The 26,230-nt window shown below is 39.1% G+C and overlaps 2 protein-coding genes across 3 annotated transcripts in view; both read right to left on the bottom strand.

The window, feature by feature from the left end:
* Positions 1–2,510: 2,510 nt before the first annotated feature.
* rnf11b (ring finger protein 11b) lies at positions 2,511–18,870 on the bottom strand. Its single transcript, XM_059340830.1, has 3 exons — positions 18,740–18,870; positions 5,616–5,785; positions 2,511–5,222 (listed from the first exon to the last, which is right to left on the bottom strand). Exons 1-3 carry the CDS (start codon positions 18,860–18,862, stop codon positions 5,051–5,053), a joined length of 465 nt encoding a protein of 154 aa, XP_059196813.1. The 5' UTR covers positions 18,863–18,870; the 3' UTR covers positions 2,511–5,050.
* Positions 18,871–20,700: 1,830 nt separating this feature from the next.
* Positions 20,701–26,230, bottom strand: part of ttc39a (tetratricopeptide repeat domain 39A) — a 30,500-nt gene continuing 24,970 nt past the window's right edge. For both annotated transcript variants that reach the window (XM_059340828.1, XM_059340829.1), the window contains 6 exons: positions 25,086–25,177; positions 24,091–24,211; positions 22,836–22,947; positions 22,553–22,667; positions 22,275–22,391; positions 20,701–21,764 (listed from right to left, as the gene is read on the bottom strand). In XM_059340828.1, coding sequence (XP_059196811.1) covers positions 21,650–21,764; positions 22,275–22,391; positions 22,553–22,667; positions 22,836–22,947; positions 24,091–24,211; positions 25,086–25,177 — 672 coding nt within the window. In that variant the 3' untranslated portion in view covers positions 20,701–21,649. The remainder of the gene's footprint in view (positions 21,765–22,274; positions 22,392–22,552; positions 22,668–22,835; positions 22,948–24,090; positions 24,212–25,085; positions 25,178–26,230) is intronic.

Below are 26,230 nucleotides of genomic sequence, written 5' to 3'. Positions count from 1 at the left end.
TTACAACAACATAACATATAACATATGTTATGTTGTCTAACATATGGCCATTTTCAAAGCAGCCCTCAGGCCTTTGACAACATGATATCTGGATGAAAATGGGCTCCATCTGTACCCACGAGTCTCCTTATACATACATACCTGCTTCATGCTGATAACATGCAGTTCAAGGCAAAAACCAGTGTTTCTCATGCGTAACAATGTGTTATTTTTGCCTACTGTAATTGAATATCCCCTTGGAATTTGGTGTCAGTGGAAAGCGGAGACTCATGAGGATTCAAGGAGCCAAATTTAATTTATGTTTGATGCAGTTTTTCCCCAGAGTAACATTATTTTGTAGTGAGACCATTTTAATTTATGCCTGAGCCCCTGTACCAACTGACCTGTTGTGACTTCCAGGATAATCAGAGCTTCATGATGGCTTTCCTCGATATAATGACAATAAGAGGGTTTCTCAGCAGTTTCCAGAACACCATCCAATCGCTGAAAATACAGAAATTTCCAAATAGTTTGAAGTTTGTGCAACCAGATTACAGCATGGATTCTTCTATGGTGTTCCTCAAAGTCATGGTGTATTAATGTGGTATTCTGGAGTCATATTTGACAATTTTTAGTATTTTTTGACTCAGAAAATGAATTGTCTTACAAATAGAGCCCGACAGATATTATAGGCAAATATTGGCCTATCAAAGGCATATTGTTATAAGTCAATATGCTGCTGATATCCAAAGCCCTTTTTTCTCTATAATGCAACAGAACTACTCTGGCTAACAATGTAATACATTGCTTATTTAATGTATTTTACATATTATTTAATAAAGTTTGATGTTTTAGAAAGTAGCTCTCTGGATACAGTTGCAGAGTGTAAAAATTGGTGCCCAATCCACATAAAAAAGGTCTACTTTACCATATCAGTTATCTCTGAATTCCCCCCTCTAAAATCAGTATCTGCATCAGCCTAAAAAATCCCATATCAGTCTGGTTACAAATAGTGTCAACCCAAAATATGCTGCTACAATTTATGGGACATAATTGATCCTGAAAATGGACTCATATATTGATATCATACTGTTCTAAACCCTTATTCACTTCAAAAATCATTTAAATTAATTGATTAATTTATTGTTATAACAGATTCATGAACCAGAACATATTGACACACTTGCTGTGTTGCATCTCAAATCAATCTTCAGGTTCCCAGCGTTTAGCTACTTCTATGTGGCATCTAAAAAAACGACATTCTTCCCTTTTTAGATAGAGGAAATAAACCACACCCACTGGCAGTTATGTTCTGTTGCAATGTCTATTTATTATTTGCCGGTAGTACATAGCATATGCATATTTAGGCTTACAAACAATAAAAGGTCTAACAAGCATCCATACACAAACATACAGCACACTTACCCCATTCACACATGAGCTAATCTTGATTTTCAATCCTGTACTTAAAGCAGAAAATCCAAAAAACAGCACTCACTTCATCTTGAAAAAGTGGGCATTTTTAAATTAACAAGTCTCCCTCCCGAGATTCAATGTCAAAGCCAAAGCTCTATCTGGCTCATGAATAAGAAACATTTTGTGCAGCTGTTTCCTTTCTAGCAAACGACCGCTGAGTCATTTTCTGGGGATATGAACACATATTCTATCTCCGAACTGTTAGCAAATTCCTGGAAATCTATTTGGGTGTCATAGATTAACCACCTAATAGAGCGTAAATGAAGCAGCTCCACAAAGTGCCACACTAATCCATACACATGCAGCTTGGGAGAATGCGACACAATGGCATGGTTTAAGCTTGTTCATCCCTACACACTGCCAGTCCCACCCAGCCTTCAAAAAGGCCCGTTTTATCCAAACAGTCATCCGCTGTACCGCAGGGATAAAAGCAGTGGAAACCGCAGCATTCGCTGTGTAAACTGTCTCTGTATCACTCCCCTTTTTCTCTCTTACATTTAACTAAACTCTGCTCCACATTTTAGCAGCTGATACCAACCTTCACTCATGTGTAACCTAAGGCCATGAAGCTCCACCTCACTGATGGAGGACAATGTACAACACAAAGAAAAGTACTGTGCAAAAACTAAGGTGCCAACTGCCAACTCCAACCCCCACCCAATCTTTCTCAAACATACACACAATGGCAATAAAGCCTAACACAAACACACACGCACACACAGATCACTAAAGGCATGTTTTCAGACTGTGTTGGATCTGTATCATGCCCGCTATGCTGAGGGAATTCAAATGATTTTTCCATTTCCTGCATAAGTCAAAGATTTACCGACTCACTCGCATGCCAAAGTTGGCAGGGAGAAGAGCAAGTATAAGTGAATAATTGTTTTTTCTTGTGCTTAAATAGTAAACTGGGTGACTTGGGCGAGAGGTAATTTAAAATGAGGCGAGGAGATCATTTACATTGAGGCCTCGTTATGTGAGAAAGAGAAGAAACTTCTGAACTGAGAACACGCAGTCAGCAATGTGTAACAGCCGATTTTGACAACATTACGTAAGGAGGCATCTTCAGTCATATTCACTGACACACAACTCATAACCACAGTCTCCATCACCAGCTTCCTGATGGTGGTACCAGTCAGCGTTAACCGTTTCACCTGTTTACGTCTGGCTCCATGAATATGCTGGCCACAGGACAGGATGCTGAATGAGAGGATAACAATGTTTCACAAACACATTGAATGAGCCCAACATTCTATTTGTTTTTAATTCAGTCCTGAATCCGTCCCCAGACTTTGATAATTTGGACAAAACCAGGGTGCCAAGCTTGGCATTAGTTCATTCAGTAGTTTGGTTAAAGTGATAGTTCAGTTTTATTGAAGTGGGGTTGCAACAACAAAAGGTATGTTAGCTATCTAAAAAAAAATCTGTTTATGTTAGGGAACTGACATTTCCTCTCTCTTTCCTTTCCGCTCTCTTAAAAGCCACCAGACACTGTTCACAATGACAGTATTTCTACCTCGCAGAGAGTTGCTATTCTACCACTACATCAATTGTTTAGTTTGTTTGTTGTTTTAAAGGGTGAGTTCAGATTCACCAAACTCACTTTATAACACAGTCACACAAGAGCAAGCAAACAAACTAAATGATCGAGGCAGCAGACCAGAAACGCCTGTATTCTGACAGGTAAAATTACTGTTATTGTCAATGAAGTTTTGTGGCTTTGATGAGAGCATGAAACAGTTTCAGTTCCCCATGGCAACGTAAATCGCTAAAAATATTCTAAATATAGCACACACCTTAAACTGATGTTAATCTACAGTACAGGCCAAAAGTTTGGACACACCCATCTCATTCAATGTTTTTTTCTTTATTTTCATGACTATTTACATTGTAGATTCTCACTGAAGGCATCAAAACTATGAATAAACACATATGGAATTATGTACTTAACAAAAAAAGTGTGAAATAACTGAAAACATGTCTTGTATTTTAGATTCCTCAAAGTAACCACCCTTTGCTTACTAGATTATAAGACATGTTTTCAGTTATTTCACACTTTTTTGTTAAGTACATAATTCCACATGTGTTCATTAATAGTTTTGATGAATTTACAATGTCAATAGTCATGAAAATAAAGGAAAAACATTGAATGAGAAGGTGTGTCCAAACTTTTGGCCTGTACTGTATATAGGTGGGTCTTTTTAAAGTGGCTAAATGTGTTGTGCCACTGCCCCCTTTCCTCTGCCTGCTTCCTAAAACTGGGGGCAGCCGACCAACATATACTGTAAGTAATACACCGACTATGGCAAGCGCTTCATAGAACCTCACTTCAATAAATCCAAGCTATCACTTTAATGTCACCAAAGTCTTTAATGTTTCCATTTCTGGTCCACAGAGACAGTAGATTTCATTACAAACCTTTGAAATGGTAATGCAAATGTAGGTATTACTTCACTTTGACATAATTGCTCAATGCATATGGTCAACTCTTGTCAACAGTCTGATTAAGAAGTGCAAATATCTCCGATTTGTATAATTGGTTGGTTAACTGGTCTACTTGTGCTAGGGCCAATAATCTGAGATCTCACTGTGATTGAGAAAGTGGTGAGGAGTCAATAGCTTCACAGCAACAGTTTACCAGCTATCCATCACATTAGTGACTAAATCACCCACTGTATTTCATTTTACCATACCTGTGTTGTTGGTAAAAACTGGTTTGATGAAGCCCTTATGCTGAACGACAAAACAAACACAGAACAGACTTCACAAAGCCACGGGACGATCAATTAATCCACTGACCAATCTTATTTTTCTGATAAAAGATCTATACAAGCAGACAACTCCACTAAGGGCCAGTGGAGGCCTGTGATGTGTCTGCAGAATATATCTTAGTCCAGCAAGAGTTGATGTCCAGCTCTAGTAGTCTTTCAGTCACATATCTGCATCGGTAGCTGTTTTTGCAGCAGATATGTCTCTGCAACAAGCTTTGCAATGAGATCTTCTGAAAGGTGTTTTTTTTTCCTCCTCTCTTGTTACGTGTCTTAACAGTAATCAGGCTTCAGCAGTCCAACAAACACAATCTGCAGCCAGTCAGTCCTTCCTCCTGTATTGTTCATTTCAATGATGGGGAGTAAATAAAGGAAGTGTTTGACTTGGAGCAGCTGTGTGTGTATTCACAATAAAAGTGATTTCTTAATCATATCAGTTGATCGTCATCCACCCCCCCTTCACTTCCCTTTACACCTGTTAGCTCACATTCCCCATCGTCAGCTCACATTTTACTCCTCTTCTCTGTCCAGCTCCTTCCTGTTTGTCCTTAACACCCAAACTCTGGTCATTCCTCCAATCCTGTCCAGCAGGCCAACTGGGGAAATTGTGTGACACACACATACATACACACATGCATGCTCATACATACACGCATACAAGGTTCATCCTAAATCTTTCACATCCTCACTGTTTTATACCACCACCTTACTAATCCAGGATACAGGTTAGCAAGATGGTATTTGTGTGTTCACTTGTGTGCATATTTTATGTGTGTTTCCAGTCTGCTCCACAGGTGTATGTGGGCATGTGTGTGCGTCATTGTGTGTCAGTTGGTCTCATAGGAAGAAAGCAGCGCGGCGTCCACGGGCTCCATGCAGGAGGGGCAGGTGAAGGATCTCATCAGCCAGTCGTCTATACAGTCCATGTGGTAGATGTGCATGCAGGGCAGGAACCGGATGGGGTCTCCGTACACAAAGTCCATCATACAGATGACGCACCTGTGCACATGAACAGTCACATTTAGTTCGGGGCTAGATATGAACAGCATAGAAATGAAGGAAATAAATGGTGTTCAATAAAAAGTACACACTATATTTTGCAGTGTTAGTTGACACTACATAGACCTAAACAATTTGCACTTATTTGCATTATTTAGTGCATTTCTACAAGCATTATTTAGTGCACTCCTACAAGAACTCTCCAAAGGCACAGTAGTAGTAATAGTAGTAATAGTACAGGCACACTTATAATGGCAAAGTTTTCACATGTCATCATTTCATATTCATACAAATACCTGGTTAAACACAGATCATTGCACTGAAGCAGAATCTTTTAGCTATGTTAGTGTGTCTCAATCCCACTGCTACGTCTGACTGAGCATTTCTACTCACTCTCTGATCTTCTTCTCAGAGCCATCTCGTCCTGGGTCGTACACTCCCTTAGGGAGGTGCTGGATGAGCCCGATTCGCTGGGCGATTCGAACCTGCTCCTCTTCTGTCAGCTGAGTGGCCAGTCGGGCTTGGCTGGGTGTTGGGTGGTAGACAGGCACATGGATCTGCTCCTGCACAAAGAGAAAGAAGGCCTTGTTAAGAAAGCTGCACTAAAGATCTGTCAAGATCCCTCTTCCACTTCATGCCGACACCTCACTAGCACACATATTTCTATTTTCTTGCTGCTGTTCAATAAATCCCTCTCCACCTCTCTATGTCAAAAAACAAAAAGCAGAAGAGGCTGTTCTTGTTTATCACTTTCGGGGGAAGTCAAGTCAGGTCGAGCAGTTAAACCACAAGCTTATGAAACTTTCTTTTGATTATGGAATCAACATGAACTGGGAAATGAGTGTTCATTTGAATAAGGATTGAATGAATAATGTCCCAACCTGCCAGGCAGTATAATTATGGCAGGCATCCGTATGGATTAGGATTTCACTTTGAAAGGTACTCAGTTGACTGTAAGAGTTTCACAATCCAACACACAATATGTAATTATCCCCCTGAAAAAGGAGGCGTTCAGGGCTGAATTTCCCACAATAACAACATTTTTTAAATGTTTTAGTAACTGATGGAATTAGTGGTCCATTACAAGCCAAATATTTCTGGGCATGTTGTGACATTATGATCACAGGCAGTAGATGGTAGTATTTCCCACGCCTTGTTCAAACAGCCGCTGCAGCAGAGAGCTTCACAGCCGTTTTTGCATGCCTTGGCTGGAGAACAGAAACATTTTCAAACTGGTAAATGATTAAAAATAAATTTAACTATGTAGCTTCATTAATGGTGTCATACAGATTTAAATGATTTAATGGCATTAATCTAACAATTCACTTGTCTTTGATTTAGCCACCACAGGACAGAAGTCTTCAGTATAAAATGTAATGACAGAGCGGTTCTCCTGGAAGTCCACACTCCGTTGTCAGTTTAAACCAAACCAAAACTGAACATGAACATGTCTTTTATTAGGTTGTCAGAAATCTTTTACATGTTGGTGCGCAAAACCACACGTAGGAGTTGAAAGTGTAACGAAAGCAACATCAAATCAAAATGACAAACAGGGTTTCAGTATCAGGGTGTAATGAGTCGTTTTCCTATCACACCCCAATCTGTTTCCGTATATTACATAGCAAGTATGTAATGTGTAGTATGTATGTATTTTCTTCAAAAGGAAGTAAGTCAAACTTAAAGTCTCCATTCAAACACATTTGAAAAGTATGTAAAATACCAGATAAAGACTGCTTTAGCCGGCTATCTGTTGTGTCTTTTGATTCATTTTAATGTTAACATACTTTATGCAGTAGCAAACAGTTTACATAAATTCATTGGAGAATAGACTGATAAAATCTGCTGAAGTCTGACATATTAAATATCCCGCCACAATGTCCAAGGTCAAGGTCACGTTTATTTGTGGAGCACCTTATACACAACCAAGGTCGACCAAAGTGGTTCACATAAATGAATAACAAAAAATCCAAAAGATACATAAATTAATAATAATCAATCAAAGATAAAATTAAAAAAGACAATTACATCAAGTAATATATGATTTGAGATATACAATACAGCACACAAAAACAATTTTCTTCTCACACAGGTTTGAAAGCCTAGGAGAAAAAGTGAGTTTTAAGAGAAGATTTAAAAATGTCTAATGTCTCTGACGACCAGATATGCAGCGGTAAACTGTTCCACAGCTTAGGGGCCACTGCAAAAGATTAATCGCCTTTAGTTTTTAGCTGCATTGATGCACATCCAGGTAGGACTCATTTGCAGACCTCAGAGCTCTGGTCAGTCTGTGAACATGTATAAGTTCAGCTAAATACGCTGGGGCACTCCGTTAAAAATTTTAAAAACAAACATCAGGATCTTAATATCAATTCCGAAATGGACAGGAAGCCAGTGCAGAGAGGCCAGAACTGGGGATATGGGTTCCCGTTTCTTTGTGCCTGTTAAAAGACGAGCAGCAGCATTTTGCACAAGTTGTAGGCGTCGCAATGAACGCTGGTCTAAACCTACATACAACAAGTTGCAAAAATCTAGTTTTGAGGAAATGAAAGCATGAATAACCTTCTCCAGGTCACTAGGAGAGAGGTATGGTTTTACCCTGGCCAAAAGTTGCAGCTGGAAAAAGGCACTTTTGAACACATAGCCAATTTGCCTGTCAAATTTAAACTCACTGTTGAAAAAGACACCAATATTAATGACAAAGCAGTTTTTTGAACCCAGTGGGGAGGGCAAACACAATGACTTCTGTCTTGCTGTTTAGATTTTTGGAAGCTAAGGCTCATCCAAGTATTGATGTCAGTTATACAGGCAAGTAGAGTTTATACAGAGTCTTTGCAATTCATATGTAAGGGGAGAAAAATCTGCACATCATCAGCGTAACAATGAAAAGACACATTATGTTTGCAGAGAATGGATCCAAGGGGCAACATGTACAGTGAAAACAGTAAAGGGCCTAGAATAGCCCCTTGTCCAGTGAAATTTAAATCCTTCTAAGCTACATGCTTCTCTGCTGCAAAAAAGCACAAGTAAAATTGGTTTGTTTCCAAAGTTTTTACCAATTTTGTTTTATCCAGTGAAAAAAAGGCCTATAGAAAATGGTAATGCCTTGATTTAAAATTGGCAGCAGCACTTCATGTTGTTAAGAGCCAAATACAAAATACAAAAAAAGAAATAAACCCCACCTCATCTCCATGCTTTGTGGGTATGACTGTGATGTATATATTTATTTTGTAAAATAGCACTATTATGCATGCAAGTCATTTGATGGAATTTATTTTTTTGGGAATATAATATTTACAAAAATAGCTACCTTTCAATACCAAATGTATATCAATATATATATCATTTTTCAAGACACATGGACTGGTACCATTTCTTTGACTGATATATTTTTTAATGAGGCATATGTGTTTTTTAATATCTGTCTCCTATGGACCCTGAGTCTTGAATAAAATTTGATTGATTGATTGATTGATATGCATCTTCTTTTCTAGGCACAATTTTCGATTTACTTCACTCTCTCTCTCTTTGCGGTCTATGACTGTGCACCTTCCTTCCTTCCCTTCCCTCCCTCCCTCCCCCTATTTTCAAAACACTCACTACACTTTTGTGGTGTGTTACCACTTCCCTCTCTCCCTCTGCACTTCAGCCCACCTTCTTCTCTCCTCTTACAGTGTGGCAAACCTTCATGTCAGACAACTGAAAGGATCCAACAGCCAGGTCGTGGATTAGGCTAAGCTCACTCTAATGCCATTAAGTGAGCTCCTTCGTTAACCACCTGTATTTCCACACTCAGACGACCTTTTGACACAAACACCATACACTTGAATGAATGCAGCTGCAGCAGGAGAGGAACCTATCTGCACACTTTAGCAACATTTATCAGACAACCTTGTGACACTGACCTCCCTGCACAACATAGCAGGTGAAGTAACTACTGAGCTAATAGTCGGTGTTAGGCCGAGCAGTAGGCGCACTCAAGTCACTCTCCATTTCCTGCTTTCTTTAAGCCCAACAATAGCAGATGGGGGTTATAAAATTCTTTAGAGACAAATGAAAAAAAGGAAGGGTTGAGGCTACAAATAACATATTTTCCTTTCTGTTGTGAGAATAAGAACTCCACCAAAACTAACATTTCTCCTTTAATGGGCAAATATTTTTTTAAATGTTTAAAATGTGACTTAATTTAGAGTGATTTTATCCATCCAAATGGATTGCATAAGAAACACCACTTTTGTATAATCCAAAAAATACTCTATTGGGATGAGTTGCATCGTGGGAAATGCAGTATCCAGTGTTTTTGGAGCTTGATCCATACTAGGGAGTGGGACTAACAGCCAGGATATCTGTGCCCTTGTTGTGATCTAGACTATGGGATCATCAAGATAGTTAAGTTGCAATACCATTTAATTGTAATTTTAGAAATTTTGCAATATGCTGAGAATTGCAATAACATATTTTACCACAAGAAAAAAGAAAACTTCATCGCCTTCAGTTGAGCAGGACTGTCAAGTAGACAGACTGACCAACACTGTCATGAATGTTACATGCACCTGACAAACTAAACTGCTCCTATTACAGTCTACACAGTCCAACTAAACTGAATGCAAACGTGTGGAATAGTACAAAAAAAAAGTTATGCAGTTCTTCAGCAACTTGGGAATTTAAAAGTTAATCGCTATTCATGTAAAATTATATAAAATAAAATCAACTCAGCCCCATCTTGTTGACTGAAAATGCAATTGATTTTATTAAATCACCAAAACCAAAATGTTTCATTTCTATTTGATATATGAATAATTCTAACTTTGACTGCTGGAGTACCTGTCAAAAACCTTGTTCACAGCGACAATGAAGCAGAGTTTTGTAAATGTGAATATATTATCTCCCTAAATGAAGTCAGAGGACATGCCACTAGCACTATTTAGCAGACAGATATTACCTGAAAAAAATATAATTTTGTAATTTGTCATCATCAAATCAAATCACCATAATAATACATTCATTTTTAAATTAATAAATCAATTAAATGTATTTATTTATCATTTTAAAAACTATCTTTTTCAGTTAAATGGTTTTCATAGCAAGCCTGCACAACAAAAATTACAGAGCAAGCTAGCAGTGAGCCTCTCAGCTCCACAGCATTTTAAGGCATGAGTTGGCATAATTTTAGTAGTTGAGGCTATCTGCTGCTTCCCTGACAGCCACTCCTCGCCCGTGTCAAAAAGAGACGGCAGCCAGGCAGCAGGAATAAAAGCTACAGACAGGGCCTCAGAGGGGGGCAGCAGCTGTACCCTGTGTGTGTGTGTGTGTGTTCGGCTGGTTAACTGTGCAGCGGTCAGCAGGGTTATTGTTGTCTTTTGCCCCTCCATTCCTTCACACACGTCAGCCTTCATACATGGCGTGACATCTGTTCATTATGTGACCTCAGGTTGACCAGGAGGAAAACAATCACAGAGATAGAGAGCGAGACAGAGGGAGTAGACAGGGGTGAGAGGAGGACTAAGGGGGGAGCCAAAGTACAGGACCTGGTTTTCTCTGCCAAGCATGCTGAGCCAGGCACACAGCAACAGAAACTGTCTGCCTGTCAGGCCCAGGCTGCAAATGTTAGGGAGGAAGGTGAAGATTGCAGACAACAAGGAATGGGAGTAGACACACGGAGTGAAAGTGAAAAAAATACTTTGCCATCGCTCTTCAATCATCCATCACTAATTGAAAGAAATTCTGAAAAACAAGAGTGGGAAAATGAAAGATAGAGGCACTCTCAGCCCACAAGTTCCATAACAGGCAACAGCTTCAGCTAGAGCACACACACACAGCCCAGATTTTCCCCCACTGATGGAAATGGGTTTGAACCAGACAAGCCACTTTTACTTCTAAGATCACTGGTTCAATTATCATGCCATGTTGCTGCTGGTTTTGGTATTTGTGCATAGATCTCCTAGCTTTTCACACTTCATATTGTAAGGATAGCCCTGGGCTAAAGTCAGAGTTAGCCCATTTTGTAATATCCCTGATTGTGCCAGTGTGAAAGCTTTCTTATGCCGTGTTACCTCTGCATGGTGTGGCTCTTTTAGAAATAACATAAAAATACAAAAAGGAAATGCACCTCCATGCAAATCCTCCTAACCCCAATCATATCCAGTAGAGCTTAGGATGTGCAACCTAAGCAGTGTCAATATGCACTTAAGTGGAAGAAACACCAGAAACATGAAGCGTTAGCTGCCTCTGAAATCTTAGCCTTTGTTCTGGGGACTGCAGAGTAACAAAATCTTCAACAAGCTATCTTTGAATAAGACCTGCAGACACCTGCACACAGTGCAGGCAAGCATGCTGCCAGTACACAGACAACAATGGGAGGAGGAGAAGAATAGACATTAGCATCACAGGATGTGTTTGTGTTGATGTGATAATGGAACAGGCTCAAGGGGTGACGATAACAGTATCGCATTACTTCATCAGGCCGGTAAAATACAGGATGTTGAGGGTGTTTCTGTCAGCTTAAGAGTATTAACCCTGGTATTTACACATAACACATGATGAAGCTCACACAAAGCCTTCACTGTAGCCTCACAGTGTATGGTGAAAGGGGAAAAGTGCATATGGGGAAAACGTAAATATTAAAAGGTAAGTATATATATTTATATAAGCTCATAATTATTCCAGGCATGAGTCAATATAAAAAATGATCCGGGGAGTTATGACAGTGTGTACCAAGTTATATAGACTCCTAACAGCCTTTCACTTAGTTATGCCACTGTAACATAATAACTAAAACAACCCTGGCCCCTCTGATAAGAGCCAGGACTGCCAACTGTCAGTCAAAGGAAGATGAGAACTAAACTGTCTTGGAGAGAAAAAAAAAAAAAGAGTTATTTGAGTCCTGAACCTTGGGGTGTGTGTTCAGCAACAGCGACCCTTATGTGGCTGTGCGTCAGCTGAAGCCCACAGACTATGTCACTGACCTGCAGTACAATGGTTTGTTTGTCAGCATTGCCTCCTCCACACCCCCAATGTTTCTGCTACCATATTAGGTCAAGACAGTAGATAATCTGTCACAATCGCCTTCTTGAAGAGGTGTATCACTGCCTTATAAGGCTAAAAACCAACACTATATCTGATTAAAGTGGTAGTGATGCCCGTGGTGGAGCCAGTGGCACTGAAGTTGGACTCATCTGCCTGATAGACTACTGTTATCTGTGAGGAAGTAACACTCTTTTCCTGCCTTACCTGATTATAGCATGTCATATAAGAATGGCCATTTGAATGGAGACTTGGGACAGGACATTTTCTTCAAACTTATTACAACAGTAGGGCTGGGTATTCTTTAAGAAATAACATAATTTTAATTTTAATAATTTAAAAATATAAAAACCAATACCAGGACCCTTAAAGTAATAAAGATACCAATAGAATACTTTCTTCCACCATCACTCCTCCCCATCCAAATTATTTTTATACAAATAATGTACACGCTGAATTATGAAATTATATGGTTTGTAGCAACTGCAAGGTGGGCAAATCACGTGTTGCATTAACCAAAGACTGCTTGCGTAATTGGCTGCTAGCAAAACCCTAAAAATAGATTTAAAAATTCTAGATCGGGATACAAAAAGGCATTGGATGCAGGTTATCCTTTGATTGGAGTTTTAATATTACTTGGTCCAGACCGATACCCAGCTCTATGAAGACGCCTTGTTGGCAAAGTACCATTTCTTGTTACTATCTACATTCACAGATGTGCTCTAAATGAACCATAGCCTACTGACAGCTCTTTCATATATGTAGTTTAGTTCATTTGGTCCAAATGAGGAAAATAAATTACACATTGTTACCTTTTAGCTGTGGTCTGGTTTGTGCGACACACGCCGACTTAATACAAACAAAGAACTGTAAATATGGAATCCTATGGACCAACAGGTAAGTCATTGATTCAAAAGTTTTAGGCTTCCAGACAGTTTTTGGAGACCGTCGACAATGTAATCATGTAATGTGCAAACCAAAAATAACTCAAAGCACCCAAGAATTAGACAGACAGTCATGTAATGTAAAGAAAACTGATGCCTTTCAGAGTTGACTTGTGTGTGTGGGTGCCATTACAGTACAGGTTTATTTATGTTCTGTACTTTCACAAATCGTTTACAATGAAATAACTGAAGAGAGCATTATCAATTAATTATGCCGAGCTATAATCAATATGAACGTCACTGATATAAATGGCTTTTTTTGCTTCCTTCATGGCCAGAAGATGAATTTAATTGTAGCATAATTCCTCTTGAAAGCTGAAAAGCCTCCTTCCCAAGCCGTCTCAGTCGGTTCTTCCCATCCACTATGCTCTCCTCGTCGCTATTCCAGGTTTGACAGCTAATTATAAACCACCTCGAAAGCAAACTTTTTCGCCCCATTTCTTCTGACCAAGCTGGCTGAGCTCAAACCAAACTGCTGACTGCAAGCCCTTTTATCTTGACAGCAAAGCAGGTGGTTGACAGACTCTGCACCTCTCAATGGTGTGTACCCCTCTGGTCCACTAAACCAGTAGCCTGAAAGTGGATTTGGCCTCGTCTTTGAGCAGAGCAGCAGGCGCTTATTTGACATGCTTTAGATCATTTCTTACCCTCTAGCCTCATGTTCACACAAAAGTGAGAGAAACAGTGGGAAAAAAACAGCTGAAGTGTATTAAGAAAGACCAAGTTCAGCTCCACAGACACACAACACAGTGAATCTTCTAAAGTATGCAAGGCGTTCCAGCCAATAAGGTTTGGACCATAAAGCTAGCTGACAGCAGCAAAAAGGCCTTTGTGCCAAACTGAATGTGATCAATAAAAACTCCTGTCACTGCACCCATCTCTGAGGCTTACAGGGGAGACAGGGGCATTACAAGTCATACCAGGGGGGCAACACACACACACACACACACAAACTACCTCCCTCTCAAATGCAAACACACAGGGGTGCCTTATCTCCCATAGCCCAGTCCCACAGCGATGAGTCAGCACTCTTCTCACCAGCTGCTTTCCAAATCACCACACTCGACACACAGCATGTTTTAAGCAACACACACACACGCACGCATGCACACACTCACAGCCTTCACAACATTAGCAGCACAAACAGAACTGCACCTCCCTCTGCTTTGTAGCCTCCCCAGCTTATACACAACAAACATGAACACAACTCACACACACACACTCTTTTTGAAATAATTATGACAGGACATTAAATGGCCCACTAGCCTAAGTGGTTGGCTCAGATCAGATCCACTTCTTGCCTCTTAGCTTTTAACATCCATCCATCAATCCTAAAGGGTTTGCAGATCATAACTACATTGACTGCCATTTTCTGATATTAAGCTAATTAGGATAATGTTTAACCAACAGTATCTGCATTCAGTATCAGCAAATTCTGAAGAAATAATCTCGAAAAATGTTGTGCCGAGTTTCAAACAGTGGCTAACACACACACAAAAAACAAATAGGTAAATATAGGATACCAGGTAAAACATTAAATCAATTAAGTTTTAAGTAGCTGCCATATGTCATGTTATATATTAAAATAAGATTATCAAAGAATATTTAACATTATTATACATTATATAAACCAAATTTAGAAATGAACACTTTAATATATGTACATTTTAAGTATCAGCCAATTGCTGACCATGTAAATAAAGAAGAAATAAAAATAAATATTACAAACATCCGTTTTTAAACCTGCTTTACCTCAAGGCTTCTTTTATTATACTGACATTGCCTTTGTAAAATAAGTGGCAAGGAAATAAAAGTGTCTATAGCCACTGTAAATCATAAAGAACTTCATCAAAATATTGTTTTATTTAGAGTAAGGTCAATATTAAGATTGCAGCTGTTTATCTGACTTTCTGTGACTAACGTCCAGAAACACATGTGACCCTTTCTTTGTCTGACCTATGACTTTAGTAGGTTTTGAGTCTTGCAGATGCCAGCCTGTGTTCAGACAGGAAATTATACAACAGCCCGAAGGGCAGCCTCTGTGGTGGCAGTGGGTAGACTCAGCTCCAGATGCCGGAATTCGCCCTCCTCTGATTCAGCGTCAACTGTGGATTCCCAGGAATCCCAGTCTGAGCCATGTCAACGCGATGGATGAAGTCACGTAGCAGCAGATGTGTTTAACCCTGAGGATCAGCTTCTGAAGTGTTAAAACTGTTCTACGTGCATGGTACACGTGTTTGGATGGTATTCACTTTTGTAAAATTTCCAGTTTTGTTCACCTCTCCCCGAGGTACTGTTTTCAACAATTAGTAAACACTGTGATTAGTTGCACGTTTTACTTATGAGCCTTGGGGCATGTGCTTCAGGTTGTTATGGCAAAATAGGTCAAATCAAATTACCTGGATTTCTTTTAGTTCAACAGCTTTTGTTACTGGCTTTCAACAAATGTTTGGGTCTGAATCACAGCCTATATACTGAAAAAGTGTTTGCCCCCTTCCTGAATTTGTCCTATTTTGCATATTCATCACGCTTAATTCTTTCCAATCTTCCAACAAAACTGAATTTAAGAGAGAAAAAAAGAGAATCTGAGTAAAGACAAGATACTGTTTTTAAAACATTTGCATTTATTGAAGGAAAGAAAATGTAAGCAACATAATAAAAATAATAATAATAATTACTTAGTTACTGACTACCACACTTAATTAATCAATCAGACAAGGCACAATGTGAATCAAACATCACTTAAATATATTATATTCAACTTTGTTAAAATATCTGAAACAATTATATGTGACAGATACACAAACACATATCTATATATAAAATCAGAAAGAGGGAAAATTCCTTTTCATGGCTCTGGTTAAACCCCAGCACAACCCAGTATTGAGCACATGATACAAATCTTATTTAATTAAATAAATGGCATGAAGTCAATTATTCTGACTTTATTGTATTTCCACTTTGATGAATTGCTTTGCTTTTCAAACACAGTGACAGGATGGGAGATTTTTTTGTGTGTGATGCTAGACAACTAGACAAAAATAATGTATCCATCCCATGTCACTTGTTTGTTCCTTGTTGGGCTGTAAAAACAATACCAGGGCTTGCTCTAAATCATTGTCTGTCTTCTATATTCATTTTCTGCAGCTTAAGCCTAGCCAGGGCTCATGTTGTCTTTGTTTTGGATCTCACTGGGATTTCTGGCATCATGTTTTTCACCATGACTAGGAAACCTCGCCCTCTGGTATGAAGAAGAGACCTCCAGCACAGTGAGAACGCTGGCCTTAACACGCAGGTCCATACTTGACAGCTTTTAAGAAAAGGCCAAATTCAATTTCAAGTCGAGTATAGTGGAGCCTTTAGTCCCCTTTCTAACACGCACAGCACTTCCAAAGTGTGTTAATCTGAACTGCAAGCACACAAAAATGTGTGCTGTGTTCTCAGGCTGGGTTCAGATGGTGAAGGTGCTGATTACTGTGGTCACCAGGGAGAAAAGAGCTGGCAGGTCTGAAAGAGCCCTTTATACGTAGGTTTTAACTAGTTAGTTAACCCTCTTGTGAAACTGTCTGTATTACAAACTGCATACAGATTTTCTCAACACGAACCAAAGCTTAGTTAGAGCTCAGGCTAAGCAATGTTTGTTGTTTTTTACATCATAACTTCTCTCTGACACCAGAGCGGGCTGCTTTGGCCTAATTACACACTGTTGTTTGCCAGACATGACATACTTGTAGCAACCTGGACACAGATGCATAACAAGGACTCCTGGCCCTGTTCAGATTTTGTTTTGACTGACTCGAATAAGAAACATTCCACTGATAACAAATTACAAAGATTATGAATAAAAACTTGAAATGTTAAGTTTTCATGAACTGACCTTGTCCCAGTTTGCACCTCATATTTTAGCACACATTCAAGTTAAAATAATTCTTAATCATATGGCTGAATGAATGCAGAACCTTTAGGCAACAGGACAAGATTTGGGCAATGGAAGTATTCTGGTGTCCATTTGTTGTCCGTTGTATTCAAAGTATATTTGACCAATAACTTTGAATGGTCCGTGCAAGAGCAAAATAATCTTGGAACACATTGGCTATTGTCTGGCAACAATGCAGCTTCTAATTATTTTATTTATCTGCAATCATATACAGATAAATGTTTATCAATATTAGCCAAAATGTTGTCTGGACTCTGGACCTACAACACCTGCAAAAAGTGCAGGTGAAGTCAGATAGTATGGACAGACACTCACTGCTAACATTTTAATATTCAAGTAACAGCTGCTTTCTTTTTAACGGTGATGTGCCAACCATGTCTCTATGAAGCACATAACACTGCATTCACAAGATCATGGCATGAAAGAACTGTTATAACCCTAATATAGATGCACCATGCTAACCTCAATAATAATGGTGATAGAGTGAGATCTAAAAGGAACCAAAAAATATAATTGAGTGAACTCATAATGGGTAGATGTGTGTGTGTTAATGACAAAAATGTATCTTGTAACTTGTATTTTGATTTATTTAACAATTATCTGTTTGACAAAAAATAACCTTTTAAGAGCTAAAATTAATTTTCACTGTCAGATTTTGCTTCTCAAATGACAGATCACAGACTGAGACATTAGGACCAATTTTACTCTCTTTATCTTCGATGTAAATAGTCTACAAGAAAGGTTTGAACTTAGTTGCAGGGACTTGTGATTGCCTTCAGTTTCCCATGCTTTAAAAACACATATCTTAAATCAACAGATAAGGATTGGCTTAACCTAGTAACAAGCAAACTCTCTGCCAAGGCCTTACATAACGCATACCAGCCGCCTCTTAACATAGAAAAACACATTAGAGAAGGGTAACACTATGAATCATATTTACAGCTACAGGATGGCCTGATCTGTTTGTAGATGATCTAAATCAGGAAATAAGGACACCAGACAAACAAAGTTGCTGCCCCTGGAGGGGATCAGTGAAAGAAGCAGCTGAGAAAGTTATGAGTGCCACTCTGTTACAAAACTCTCTCTTTAATGGAGAACTGTGGTTTACTTCAAGTCAATTAAGACACATTACAGTTACTGTTAAAGTGGACTACACGCTATTGTAGCTGGGTCTGTGTGTTTAAGTTCATTTCCACTTAATATGAGCCAAAACTAGCACGGTTCAGTGCGTTTGAATGAAATATACAGCTAGTAGTGATATCATGCTGCTATCATATCAGCAAAGAATGAATCACAATATGACTTCAGGGGAATGGTAGACAGAGACAGGACCTTCAGATGTAACAAAGCGGATTAGTATCAAAGCCATGACGAGGTCAGTGGGCTGGCCAAGGGTGATGTTGGATCTGTAAACAGCTGATCTAGCTTCGGATACTGTTTGTGTAGTAACACCTTCATCTTTTCTATGGGCTACATAAAGGCAGACAGCTGGCCAACTGGGCCAGACACTGCCACACATAACACGGTATCATCTCAACTTCTGATATTAAATTAATTTGGCTTAAACACAATGGCGAGCTCGTGATGTTTTGGTCCACACAGTTGGTCAAAGTTACCTGGTAGGGGGGCGGTGGCTCCTGGTCTGGGTCGGCACCGTCTCCGTAGCTGGCCCGGTCGGACTGAGACTCATGTAGCAGAGATATGTCATCGGAGGTTGGTGATTTTAAACAGTTTCCCATCTCCTTCCTCTTCGGTCAAACTCCTCTCTCTCTCTCTCGGCGGCGCTTTACAAACGTTGACACAGCGAGATTTCTTGGGCCACTTTCACGGATAATGTCAGTGGATAAGAAGGCGTTTCTCCATACACAGCTGATGAATTTCCTCTCCCAGACGACGGGAGGGCTGCTCGACTCAACAACAACAAAACATCTCTTCAGCTAGCAGCTAGCCACACAAAGAACTAGCCTGCACAAAGAGCTAGCACTCGCATCTACTCGGTAAGCTAAAATGAAATGACTTGAACAACCTCGCAGAATTTTACATCCGCGGAGGTAGTGAAACGAAGACAATATTAATATCCTTCATGTAAAACGACAAAACTCACCGCACTAAGTCTGTGTGAAACCTCCCTGGCTGTCAGGGACTTTCCACTTTGCAGCTGCTGAACAACGACAAAAGCTGGGGATGTAGCAACAAGAAGCCCCGCCCCCTCTTACCGCGGACCAATGAGCGCTCAGCTACATCACATTTGCTGAAACATAAACACAGGGCTAAAATCGACAAATGAGTCTTTGTGATTGAAATTGTAGGGCAGTTTTGCTATAACCCACTCACGTTTCTGACTGGTCAATTCAAGCCCTTTATTTATTTTAAATTAAATATAATATTATTCCACTACCCTTCCCATTCTGTTTCTATCTCTGGCTGCCATTGCCTTGCATATCAACAAGATGAGATGACTTTACTGTATCTGGAGGATTAGATCACACGAATGAGAACAGCGAGTGCAAAGATTTGCAAGCAAGCAGAGCCGCTTTGTTCTGTCAATAATACCACTTTGTTTTGTACACAGTGTATTTTGTGCTTCTGCTTGTGGGGCACAAATATGCTTATCAACATGTTATCTTAAATTACAATAGAATACAATAGAAACATTCAGTATGTACAGGAATGTCATTCTGCTAGTTATAGTACCTGTGTCCAATAGAATATGCTGATTGTAAACATCACAATGCCACTAAATTTGGTTAGAATTAGCTATATTTGAAAAATCAAAAAAAGGAGAAAAAAAAGTCATTAAATCAAATATGTGTAATTTAAATAGAGAGCTTTTAAAACAATATTGAAAAGTACATTTCCTTCACCATTAAAAAACATTGAAACTGACTCCTAGTCATCATCTTGAATCCCAAACCTTACTCTAATCATGAATAAATTAGCAGTGCTCTAATTCCAACACTTGAGACACCATCCAAGTTTCTAGGTTTAGGCCACTCTGTTACTGGGACACAGCCCTTCAAATAATCTCACCACCAGCACAATTAGAGGTGACCCCTTTCTGTCTCATCATTAATCATTACAAGTGTTTGTTCATATACAGATTATTATTTGACACAGGAGTTTTGATGTTCATGTCCTTCTACAGTTGGTTGCAGTCAAGCATGGCGGATATAGGAGCAGCAGTGGAAGTCCACAAAGCAGGAAGACTGTAGTGGTTCCCGTTCAGAGCTTCTTCACTCACTAAAGATGCAACAGGCGGACAAGCACACAGTCCTTCGCTGCTTGGCGTGAATGGCCTGTTTGTTCAAGCTCAAGTACTGTTGGAGGCTGTCCCACACGCCAGGAGGAGAAAAGAAGGGAGTCTGCCTTTCAGAAAAAAGACACATTCATCTGTCCTCTTAAAACGGGACAATTAGAGTAAAAGGTGCCATTTACAGTATATAAATGTAAAGAACAACTCTCACTGCAACTCTTATTCTTTGACTCTAGAGAGTTTGCGTGGCTGGCTGATTTACAAAGCTCTGTGCAGAAGCCATAACATGTAACTGTAAATACAACCGGATTGCAGATGTAATTATTTCATCAGTAGGAGACTGAAATAAAGTATTCCACAATAATACATTTGTGTCTTTCAGTGTTTAAATAGGTTTAAAGGAAAGGAAGAAAACTTAAAACAGTAAAATAAACAGTCATTCTGAGAAACACAATGAACCAAAGCTTATGTAGTGTAAAACTGAATCCAACATATAAATAATCTAATGAGTTCATACTGTTTTTGATCAAATATCTAACTATAGGTGAAACCTGTCAACCAAAATATTAAAAATGACAATACAAAACAGTCTCATAGTACCCACGGACCATGTGGTGAGTTGCATGATATGATATGTAACTGATGACAAACTATGTCAACTATAGTGTGTCATCTCCCACCTACTCAATTCATTTGATAATTAATCTGTAATTTACAATTAATTAAAAGAGGTGGCAGAGCTTTGGAGAAACCAGGTTTAATAGTGCTCCTGGCCACGTGGACTTATTGCCAGTAATTTTTATGGGGGGATTTGGTACTCTGGCTCCATCAGATCCAACCCTGAAATGAGCACATTTTTATTCTGAGGTTGAAGTGGAGGCAATCAGCAGTATATAGGCTACTACACACCTTGTTTCCTGCCCCTTATGGGTGGCCACAGTGCTAGACAAAGCCTGCTAGAAGCAATGTTTCATAAATATAGGCACATTTCTCAACTTGTCTCTATTTGAAATTACCCCAAGAAGTGGAGTTCATCATAACATATTTCTGGAACAGGAAGTAGCAACCCTGCCTTAACCAGTCAGGGCCACATAGAGCTGCAGTCGCCCGAAAAGGCAGCACACATGAGATAAACAAGCGTCCATCTTCTCCTACCCTCCTGATGGATAAAACAAATCACCACGCCCAAATAGGCCTGGCTGCGCTGAGTGTTGCATTGTGGGACTGTGGAAACAGAAAGCTGTCTTTGCTCTAGTGTGACCTCCTGTGTCTGTTATGGGCTGGAGGGAACATGGATGCCGTTCTCCCCTGTGCCCTTGGCCTTGTGCAGAGCTGCCTGAATACGGAAGTGTGTCCGTGATTCCATCGAGTAGTTTTTGTAATTTTGCCTGAAACAGAGCAAACAGAGTCATTAACAATCACATCGTGTAATGAACCAAAAAATAATGAATGGGTGTGGCACATTTAATTAAAAAATGTCAAAAGTGATGAATTGTTCCGAAAAACATAAATATATCAAATGCTTGATTAAGCGCCTGTCTTATAAAACCCGAAAAAGCCCACTCTGTCCTGATTGGCTTTTTAGAAAATACACACCATTGCAGAGAAATTCTGATCAGTGGTTGGAGATGCTCAGAGGGGAATCATGTTTTGCATGTGTCATAGGAAGGGAAGCCAAATCTGAATGACTTGTTAGCTGCTTCTCTTCTGATCCAGGCAGCCCACAAAAACTGACTTGGTTTTCTTATTTCACAGTTTGTGGGGTGGTAGGACCTCCAGATACCCAAATGTATATGAACAAGCACTGGTAAAGGGAGTTTTTCTTAATATGTCTCCTTTAAAAGGCTTTTCGATGAGTTCAGATGATTTTAATATGTTTTGCTGGTTGATGAACTCACTTTGCAGTTTCTAGGAGTCTGATAGCTTCAGATTTTCTGCCTTGCTCCAGACACAGCAGGCCGTGCTCCAGCAGGGCATTAGGAACCAGGTAGTGGTCGTACTTGATCTGAGACTCACTGCACAAAATGAAACACAGTGGTTACAGCATGTACAACAACTGGTGTACCAAAGGATGCGCAACAAATACGACCAGGAAAACTAGAGCATATGTTTTTTTTTGCTTGGTTGAGGATGTATTTACTGTGCATGTCTGTGCACATCACTGAGAGAGGCTTACTTGCAGAGGACGAGGGTAAAGTAATGTTCTGCCTCTTCCTGGTGCCCCAGGTGTTTGAGACACAGTCCCTTCAAGAGGCTCAGCAGACACTGATCATCTACGGTGAACTCAGACCCTGACAAACCCAAAACAGGACATTTAGGACCAAACAGACAAACAACCAAAAAGATTATAACACAAGATTATATACTTTTCTGAGATGCTCACAGTACACATGGACTCATCTAATATAAAATAAATCCAGCTAAGCATATTAATGACTGTTGTAAACAATTGTGCATACTTGGGCTGCTGTCAAGTTTAGCCTGTGCCTCATCCAGTGTTTTCAGCATGCCTTCAGTCAGGTCTTTGTGTTTGCCAATGACTGTGTAGCCGTTCCAGATGTACATCATCTCCTAGACAACACAAATACATACAAATGGTGAAAAATAAAAGATAAAATCATTTTAATTAATGGAGGTTAACATAAAAAGATATTCTCCCTGTGACAAAGCTCAGCCCTCTATTGATGTTTCCTTGTATAAGGTATGAGATTTTATTGATACTAATAGCTTATTTATTCTGCTTATCGGTCCAACTCTTTATTGATTCCCGATCAATTTTCTGTGTGGAAAAAAGTAGGTCTACACAGGTTTTCAGTGTCAAATGCCAATACTGGAATTTAAGCCCATGTTGTGTAGGATTATGTTCAGCATATTGCTGGTGTTTCCACCTTTACATGAAATTACAATTTTACAAATGGCACTTTTTTCAGTACGCCCATTCACCCATTCACACACACATTCATACTGGTGGCCGAGGCTACCAGGGCACACTGGTGCCACCTGCCACTATTGGGAATTCATTCACAAACCGATGGATGCCACATCGGGAGCAATTTGGGGTTCAGTATCTTGCTCAAGGATACTTCGATCTCTCTGCCATGACTTCTTTTTGTTGCAAGTTTCCAGCAATGTTGACTTGCCAACACTAATTCTATGAGCACTAAAACTATCCAAACTGCCAACACAGCCCTGCAATTGAAGGTTTTTATAAATGCCTGTGGTACCTGAACCTTGAGCCACAATGTAAGTACCTGAAGGAGTGGCAGAATGACAAGTTAGAGGGCTACACTTTGCGCATAGTGCTACTTTTACAAGGTTTATCTATTTCATACAGTTTGTGCCCTCTAAGGAGCTCTTTAGGCTTCTGGGAACAAAGCCCAATGTCTGCACCCTCTACAGGGAGACAAAAAGGACACATACTGCTGCTTGTATCTGCTGATTTTGTGGATAGCAGGTTAAAATACAATATAATGGCTTTTTATACAGCCTGGACCAGGGGGGGATGGCGGGTCGATCCTGATTGATCCAACCAGTAATTCAGCATGAGGTTTGCAGTGCTTGTTGTAGCTTGAAACAAAACTATTAATTTCCCTGATATTTTTTGATCCAGTTACAACAAAGAGACAGAATACACACTGTAGTAACTGTGTTAACATGCAGTCAGTCTACAAGTAATGCAGAGTAACATTGCAGATAGCCTGGTCCAGTACTGACCAGTGGAGGAGCAGGAAGAGGAATAGGGTTTTCTGCAAGGTAGCGACGGGCTTTCCTGATAGCAAACTTCTCCGTTGGTAAAGATTTCCCTGCTATTTTCTGCTTCAGCCCTGGGACCTGCCTGAAAAATAATAAAAGTATACATACATGTTAGTATTACCGAGAAAATATGTGTTTCTATCAGTGGTGGAATTTAACTAAGTGCATTTACTCAAGTACTGTACTTAAGTACAGTTTTGAAGTACTTGTATTTTACTTGATTATTTCCATTTATGTGACTTCATACTTCTACTTCACTGCATTTTGAGGCAAATATTTTACTTTTTACTCCACTACATTTATCTGACAGCTTTACTAACTTTTCAGGTTGAGATTTAACATGAAAACATGATTAAAGTGAAGTGATTAAACTTTTCTTTTTTTGAAATTGAACCTCATAACAGTATATTAAGTAGTTAAAATGAGTCCAAAATTAAAGCGTTGTTTACATAAATGCAACAATACATATAATCTAATAATATATATTTGGAATATATAAAACATCTGAGTGAGGCCATTCTGCATAACAAGTAATTTTACTTTTGATAATTTGAGCAGATTTTGTTGCTGATACTTTGCACTTTTACTTTAGTAAGTTCTGAATGCAGGACTTTTACTTGTAGTGGAGCAATTCTGCAGTGTTGTATTAGTACTTTTACTAAGGTAAGGGATCCGAATACTTCTTCCACCACTGTTTTCTAGTAATTACATATCCCATAATGTTTAAAAGTGCCAAAGGTCCAATCAAACATGCAGCATTTTGCACCAGTTAAAAACACCAATTACATTCTTGCTATATTACAATATTACATTCATATTCCAAGTCTCTTTCCAGAAGAATAGTGACATAAGACTGTGATATCATAGATAGATACAAAACTGTCATAGTGAATCACCTCTGTCTCACTGTGGTTGCTGTGAGTAATTTCAGGAGTGCCTAAGCTTTTAGTTCATACCTGAACAGAGTGAACGCAGTCTCCCCGAAGGTTAGGCAATCATCCGCAGTCAGCATGCTGAGGTAGGCTGCTTTCATATACGCATAGGTAGCCTGAGGGAGAGGAAAAAAGTGGTTACTACTGCAATCACATCTTTCTTTTTTAAATAAAATGAGGGGAGAAAAAAACTATGACTGTGTGGAGTTTAGAGAGTCAGACTAAGGCTGCACAATTCTATTTTGTTTTTTAAGACCTTTGTGATTTTAGCCACTACAAGCTGCTGACTCAGCTCTCTGGCTTTCTAAATGGCACAAAATGTAATTCATTTCCTTTTTCACTACCGCTATCAAACTTTTATTGCATTTTGCTTTGTGTATTGTTGCTCCCAGGTGAAAACACTGCAACGTACTGACTGACAACAAAAGTGCTTCACTAGAATTGAACTTATTGACTCCTTTTAACTGCTTGAAAATGCGTCCAACACAATACGATCAAAGACTTCCTGTGCAGGTTTACCCTCTGCTACAGAGTTTTAGAACCCTCCTCCATTAAAAATAACAGGTGGCCTTAAAAGTAAAATGAGCAGTGTTTTAAGTTTTAGTCACCTGTAGACGAAGACGTTTTTTTTTTAAGATGGGATGACTTTTCTGAGGGGAGACGCCTCTCATAACCTCAATTATGGGGCACATAGCACGAAATGGCTTCTGATACCTGATTATACTGAACTCACACGGACATATAACAATATTTTACTGATTAATTAACATATTATTCATCATCATATATTATTATGTTTTTTTCACAATTATTCTGCTGTTTTTTGCTGTTGTTGTTGTTGTTTTACAATATGATTTATGACAAAAAAAAAGAGAAAAGTAAAACCAGTACAATCACAAACTAAAAATTTAGTGTGAAACACCAATGACAAGAATACAACAAAGGTACAATAGAAACCAGATAACAAAGTAGAAAAAACAATAAGTTACTTAATCAAATAAATACATTAAAAGGGGAGAGGCTTATGTGTTTGCCTGTATGTATGCTTATAATGGATTACAATTTTAGGTGATTATTATTATGTTATGATTATTTTTATTTGTTATTATTATTGTTTTATTATTTCAGTTATTTCTATGGGTTTTGTCAGATATGCTGTAAAACACTTG

This window comes from Centropristis striata, chromosome 9 (genome assembly GCF_030273125.1).
Source record: "Centropristis striata isolate RG_2023a ecotype Rhode Island chromosome 9, C.striata_1.0, whole genome shotgun sequence".
Classification (NCBI taxonomy): Eukaryota; Metazoa; Chordata; class Actinopteri; order Perciformes; family Serranidae; genus Centropristis; species Centropristis striata.
This window is presented reverse-complemented; position numbering and strand designations above follow the sequence as displayed.

Bases quoted from the DNA above. Each gene is read 5' to 3' on its own strand.
- rnf11b (XM_059340830.1), bottom strand. From the start codon at position 18,862: ATGGGAAACTGTTTAAAATCACCAACCTCCGATGACATATCTCTGCTA. The intron at 5,786-18,739 runs GTAACTTTGACC...CTCTTTGTGCAG, and splicing joins AGCCACCGCCCCCCTACCAG to GAGCAGATCCATGTGCCTGT. The intron at 5,223-5,615 runs GTGAGTAGAAAT...TCATGTGCACAG, and splicing joins TCTGAGAAGAAGATCAGAGA to GTGCGTCATCTGTATGATGG.